The sequence below is a fragment of the Tiliqua scincoides genome, unplaced genomic scaffold, assembly GCF_035046505.1.
Source record: "Tiliqua scincoides isolate rTilSci1 unplaced genomic scaffold, rTilSci1.hap2 HAP2_SCAFFOLD_104, whole genome shotgun sequence".
In the NCBI taxonomy this organism is placed as follows: domain Eukaryota; kingdom Metazoa; phylum Chordata; class Lepidosauria; order Squamata; family Scincidae; genus Tiliqua; species Tiliqua scincoides.
In genome coordinates, this window is record NW_027101356.1 from 92,214 (window position 1) to 99,029 (window position 6,816).

The 6,816-nt window shown below is 41.6% G+C and overlaps 1 protein-coding gene across 1 annotated transcript in view; it reads right to left on the bottom strand.

Moving 5' to 3' along the window:
• The window catches only part of LOC136635827 (zinc finger protein 585A-like), a 44,618-nt gene extending 44,466 nt beyond the window's left edge, over positions 1 to 152 (bottom strand). The window contains exon 1 of the mRNA XM_066610950.1: positions 18 to 152. Within this exon, the coding sequence (XP_066467047.1) occupies positions 18 to 41 (24 nt within the window). The 5' untranslated portion in view covers positions 42 to 152. The remainder of the gene's footprint in view (positions 1 to 17) is intronic.
• Positions 153 to 6,816: the final 6,664 nt, after the last annotated feature.

The window sequence follows — 6,816 nt, forward strand, 5'->3', positions numbered from 1 at the left end:
CTCCTAAAACTCCATACCTGAGCTGGATCTGCAGTACCCATTTGGAAGTCAGAGAGAGGAAGAGCTGATCCACACTGAATCCAGGTTGCCAGTCTGCAGTCTGTGGGAGCAGAAAGAACAAGGCAGGTCAGGGCTGGGTCTTCTCAGCATCAGGTCCTGTCCCAAAGCCTGGAAAGCAGCAGACAGAGACATTCTGGAGTGAAAGTCTCAAGGGGGAGGTCTGGATTTTGGTCTCCTCTCTTCCCCAACCTCTGAAGAAATTCTGGCATTAGGTGTTGTGTTGGAAAATGTGTGATAGGAACCAGAGGTGGCCCATCAATGGCTTTCTTGCGTACTGTTAAACACACACACACACACACAAACCGACTCCAACTGCAATCGCCTTTGTGGTTGTGTTCATTGGTGCAGCCATTTCTAGCAAGTTTCCCCAAAGAGAATCTGTGCTCAGGACAAAGGATCGTACTCTCCCTCCCTCCTCCAGCACAGGGAGGTCCACATTCCCCCCTCCCCAGTGCAGCATGCCTGGTACTCTGAATGCACCCAAGGGAAGAGCCTCCCCTCCCCACTGCACTATTCCTGGGTGTCGCACAGACCACCCACCTCTGCAGCCACAGACTCTCCTCCAGTGCAGAGTGCAAAGGGAAGATCCTGCCTGTGCTTGGGGGTAGCAAAGCAACCAGGTCCTTCTCATTTGCAAGCCTCCGCCAAGACCTCCTCCAACCAGGCAAGGGAGGCGAAACATGTGTCCCCAGGAATGCTTGAGCACTGCCCTCCCCCTGGATCCAGAGCATGCTGGGAGGTGTAGTTCTTTGTTTTCTTTGCCTAAGACGCTCACACTACATTTGCTGCAGACTTTGGGGAGGGAGGAGGCTTCTGGGTGCCCCCGATACGCTGCCACCCCTGGACCCAGTGGAAAGGAGGACGAGCTCTGGGCATTGGACTGTGGTGCAGAAGGGAGAGAGGCAGGTTCAGCTCTGTCCTGCAAGCATCTGCCTCTGCTGGGATCCTGGCCAGAGATGCTGAAGGGGTCTTCTCTGCAGTTTTTAGGAAAAGGCTTGCCCTCCCTTGTCACCACCATCCTGCAGTCTGTTTCATCCTCTCCCCTCCCCATTCGAGAAGGGGCCCAAAAGAAGCTTTCTACCCCGATGAAACCCCTGCAGGAGATGGACACTTGGTCCATCTTGGTCTGATTTCACAGGGTGCTTCTTATCCTAATCTAGCTCTAGTCAAGTCTGTTTTCAGCATCACACTAGGATGTTCTGGGGGTGGTGCCAGAAGGGAAATAAAGTGGCTCTGTAGGTAGAATTAGAACAGATGAAGTAGCAAATGCATGTGCTTAAAATATGGACCTCTCTGCCATGTGATATGCTGATAGCCAGTGACTCACATGGAGCTAAAACATTTGAATCCAAATGGAGGGTGTGCACCCTGAGCCAGCTTCTCCACATCCCTCTTGAAATGTGGGGCAAGAACAGGTCACAGCATTAACAATGACCAGCCCTTAAACCTCCTCTCTGGAAAATGATTTCCTCTTCTTCCTCTCTCCCCCCCCCCCCCATGACCACAGTCATTCACACAGTCCGGCTGCACTCCTTTTCCTTGGAGCTGGAGAGAACAACCAAGGTCAAGCCTTGGACCTTGGATCAAAAGAGCAAGGCTCCAGGTGAAGCTGCCCCCCCCCCTTTTCTGACTGATCTCCTGGGCTTGTCAATAGCTGCGTGACAGGCAGAAGGCCTCCAGGGGAAGCTTTCCTTGCAGCTGAACCTGCAATGACAAAAACACTTCAGAGCGGTCAAGGAGTCAGTGAATAAACATACAACAAGGAAAGACTGTTGCCTTCCTATCTGCTAGAAGCATCTGGCTGGCCACGGTTAGGAGCCAATGGGTCTGATTCCACAGGGTGCTTCTTCTCCTCATCTAGTTCTAGTCAAGTCTGTTTTCAGCATCACACTAGGATGTCAGGGGGGGCGTGCCAGAAGGGAAATAAAGTGGCTCTGTAGGTAGAATTAGAATAAATGAAGTAGCAAATGCATGTGCTTAAACTATGGAACTCTCTGCCACGTGATATGCTGATAGAAGGTGACAGAATAAGCAGGGTAATATGCCACTAGGGCAAATGCTTAAAAGCTTAAAGCCACACTATTTTCATTTAGGGAAAAGCTTAAAAATTGAAATCTGGCTGCTCTGCTGAATTGGCAGCTCTGCTAAATGTCAAGGTTGCTACTGGAAAAAGATAAATTTTAGAAGAACAACACATATTTGACTTAGACAAAGACAAAGCCTATTCCCCTTTGAAAGTAAGGAGGTGAGAAGATAAGAGGAAGAAATAGAAAATACCAGGGAAGCTTCTGACTTTGAACGCTCTCTGTTTGAATAGCAAACTAAAACAGATCACCATGAGCAGATGGGCGTTGTTTGGCAGAAGAATATGCATCTTAGCAAAGTCCTTCTACAGTTTTAAAATTGTAATTCTTTCATGCTTTTTAGAGCAAGGACAGTGTCATTGTCTTAGCTAGAAGCCTTACATTAAAACACTGAAAGAATTATTTTAGAAGCTGTTTGCTATTTTCACAGAAGTCTCACAGAAGTGCCAAGGATATCACCATGTTTGCCTGCCAGTTATTCTTCCAAGCTTTAAAATAGTCTTTGTCCTTAAAGTGTAATCAACATATATAGAGATATGGTAGCCATTAGAAATAAGTTTTAACTGCCTGATTTTATTAAAGGTCTGACTAAAGCATGGAAACATATAGAATAGCGAAAGCCCATTTTCAATCATAAGTTAGTCTCACAGTAAAGCTGCTTAGAAAGCTGTTTTACTAGTTTCACAGACTTTGGAATTTGGAAAAGGGAGTTGCATCTCAAAGATAAATAAAACTCCTTCTTGGCAGAAATATATGGCCAGCCAAGCTGGGAAAACACATATATACAACATTGTAGTAAGAAAGGTTTTAGTATTATCAGTTGGCAGGCTGAAATAGGTTTAGCTAGTGGGACACAGACACCTGCAGAGACGAGTTTAGAAAAAGAATACATTTGGAGGGTGGAGTTAACATTAAATGAAGTAGCAGGAACCTCGGAGGCTCCCGGGGGGGGGGGGAATGACTGCTAAATAGATGTGTTTTTCAAGTGCCTCAACAATGAGGTACTCTTCGTTGCCAAGAAGAAGGAACGAAGGCTGAGATCTTGAACAGGGGAGTCTCTTGGAATGGCAATTCCAGAGTATTTTTTCCCCATTTGCTCTGTGCTGAATCACATCGTATCCCGGACGCCATCTTCGGAGATGATTCGGACAGCTGAGAACTCCCCCCCCCCACGGCCTAGATACAACAACATGACAGCGAAAAAAGCTTTCAATTGTGAGTAACCAGCTCATTAAAAGGCTATAAAAAGAACTGCAATCAAGAGTTTGGAAGGAGGAAAAGATAACTTTAAGATTATTTACGTTGGCTGGTAGCCACCCAGAGGGGAAATGAGCAAATCTGGATTTAAAGAAACCCTTGCTGGAGTATTTTTTTGTTTCGTAATAAGGGTGACTGCAAGAAAAGGACAGAGATAGAAGATAAGATCACCCTGCTGAATGGTATGCATGGAAAAGAAATAAATAACTAATCATCAACAGCTGAAATGACTTTTATTTTCGCTTTCCTAGCAAGAAGGCTCCATTCAGGCCTGGTCATTTAAAGGCATACTAACTTAATTTGTCAGTGTTATTGACCTGGATTACTGATCCACCCCTTTTGGAAGAAGGGATGCAAGATAATAAAACTTGGATGACTCCGTAATTGTTTGACTGATTTGACATTGCTATTGACTGGCAGTGGAATATTGACTTATGCTTTTTGGATATAAAAATTGGAAATTAGCCCTACAAGAAGGTGAAACAAGATAATGAGAGTTGGTTGTTTTTTTTAATTGTTGGACCATTTTATCTCTGTTTTTTACAGCCAGAGGTATATTGGCTTGATTTGATATTGATAAGAATGGCATTTAAAAATTTAAAGGATGTTAGTAAAAGCCAGTCCTTATTAATAGATTTGTTGTGGGATTTCAGAAGTGAAATGAAGCAACAGGTCAGAAAATTATCTGAACAAATGAAGCAAATAATCTCTTTCCTGACAAGCTTGCAGGAACAGATTACAAATAACAGACAAGAAAAAAGAATGGATCAAATGTCGGATGAAACTAAAGAAGTGGAGATTTTTGAAATGAGACAGGAGATGGAAAAAGCAACCATCATTATCAGAATTAAGAATCTTAAGGAAGAAAAAAGAGGGAACTTTCAGAAAGCACATTGTTTCGTGAAGAGGAAGAATTTTTGGATTAAACCCAAAAAGAACAGAGTGAAGAAAAAGGAAGAAGAAAAGAGAGGGGTTAAGAAATTTAAGAGAGTTAAGAAGAAAAAGAAGAAATGGAAAGAGCAGTGGGAGGAGGAAGAAGGAAAACACCAATAAGACGGAGAACAAAGGAAGTACTAAGACAGAAAGTGAAAATGGCTGAACAACAAGTAGAATTTTCTTTCCCCCCCTTTTATAGATATTAATGGACTGAATTCTTTTTAGAAATGAAGAGTATTCCATTAATTATATTAAATCAAAGTAGATCTAAATGAAAATTTGGAACAGAAATATTGCGAAAATTAAAGTGGTATTAAGATAACTGAAAGGGTTATTCTATAAAAGAGAAATTATATAAAATAATTTATAGATGGTATTTAATTCCAGAGAAAATAGTAAAAATGTACCCTGGGTCATCAAACAAATGTTGGATAAGTAAAGAATTGAGGGAATCTTTTATTATATGTGGTGGATATGCGAAAAAGCAAAGAAATATTGGAAAATGATATATAAACAGTTACAAGAGGTACTGAAGTGTGTATTACCATTTAAACTGGAAACATTCCTCTTAAATGCGACATCAGAAACTAAGAATCAGATAAGAAATATTTTATTTTAAATATTAGTTTAGTGGTAAGAAGAGCATATAAGTAAAAATTTTAAACCTTTTTATGATTGGATAGATAATTTTAGATAAAAAATATTGATTGTTTAGTTAAATTATTAATCAGTAGATTAACAAATATGATAATTTTTGTATTGATGAATAATTTTGTTATTAGACATTATCATTTTTTATTTTTTTTGTTGGACTAATGTATGTTGTAATCCATGGCCAATACCCTCATGTGTAACCTGTGTAGTCCCAGCCCTAAATCTAACTGATTTTCCTTACCTGTATCTGTAATAAATAAATAAAATTTGTTTAAAAAAAAGAAAGAAAGAAAAAGAATACATTTAATTAGATAAGCAAGAACATTCTTGAGAAAGCAACTCAAGAACTCAGTTTGAGTTGCAACTGAAATGGAGAAATGAGTGTTAAAGGGAGCTGGGAAAAAGCAGTTTGCCTGACATGTAATGTGTTCAAAGGTAAATGGGAGAAGGATTTCTTAAAAAGAAATTCTATATACAGTGAAAGTTTGGCTTGTTAAAATATATGAAAAATCACAAGAAGCTGGCTGAAGCCTGAGCACAAGGTGCTAGGCAACCACTGAAGGGAAGAGGTCATTTCTTGGCAGATACACACCAATATACCCCTTAATAAGTAATTGGTCACAATAGTCAAATAGAATTAAGGCATAGAAAAAACTGTTAAAGGCAGGTTTAAAGGACCTTGCTTAACAGAGGTTGGCAGAGAGCCCCACAGTGTTTTGCTGAGAACAGGAGAAGGAATGAAGGAGTGAGAAGACTGGTGGCTCAAGCAAGGCCATCCTATTCAGGAAAGGAGATGTATGTCAAGAAATAGGTCTGAAGTCCTGCCAAATGGTCAATGCCAGGCCAGTTCTGAATAAAATAAGGTTATAGCACACTCTACTGGTTCTTGAAAACTTTGTATTCAATATGTTTAATGGTTTAATTTTACCTTATTTGGAAACCTGTAACTTGAAGCTCACCTATCAAGTGTTTCTAAGGCTATCTACAGCCTATTAAGAGTTAGCTCCATATATGATGTCAAACTTCAGCCAAAGGGAAGTTCAAATCTTCAAACAAAGGACCCAAAATGTTATAAAGGGTCTGGTTAAGATTGATACTCGCTCTCAACGCTTTGGACAGGAGTCCCTTGAGATGCTCATTGCTGGCAACGTAATAAAAGCTTGCAGATGATCACCCTGACTACTGAGTCTTGCTTTGAACCTTGCAACACCTTGCAACAATGCTGATAGCCAGTAACTTGTGTGCAGCAAAAATGTCTGACAAATGCATGGAGGTGAGAACTATAGGCAGATATGCGCACTAGCAGAGACCAGCTGCTACTGCCCCTCCTTCCTCCCAGGTGTTTCAGCCAAACAGACCTTGCATTTCGCTCACAGAATCTGTAATGTTTGGCAGTATTTTGCCAAACTGTCTGCACTACATAAGAACATAAGAACAGCCCCACTGGATCAGGCCATAGGCCCATCTAGTCCAGCTTCCTGTATCTCACAGCGGCCCACCAAATGCCCCAGGGAGCACACCAGATAACCTCATCCTGGTGCCCTCCCTTGCATCTGGCATTCTGACATAACCCATTTCTAAAATCAGGAGGTTGAGCATACACATCATGGCTTGTACCCCATAATGGATTTTTCCTCCAGAAACTTGTCCAATCCCCTTTTAAAGGTGTCTAGGCTAGACGCCAGCACCACATCCTGTGGCAAGGAGTTCCACAGACCGACCACACGCTGAGTAAAGAAATATTTTCTTTTGTCTGTCCTAACCCGCCCAACACTCAATTTTAGTGGATGTCCCCTGGTTCTGGTATTATGTGAGAGTGTAAAGA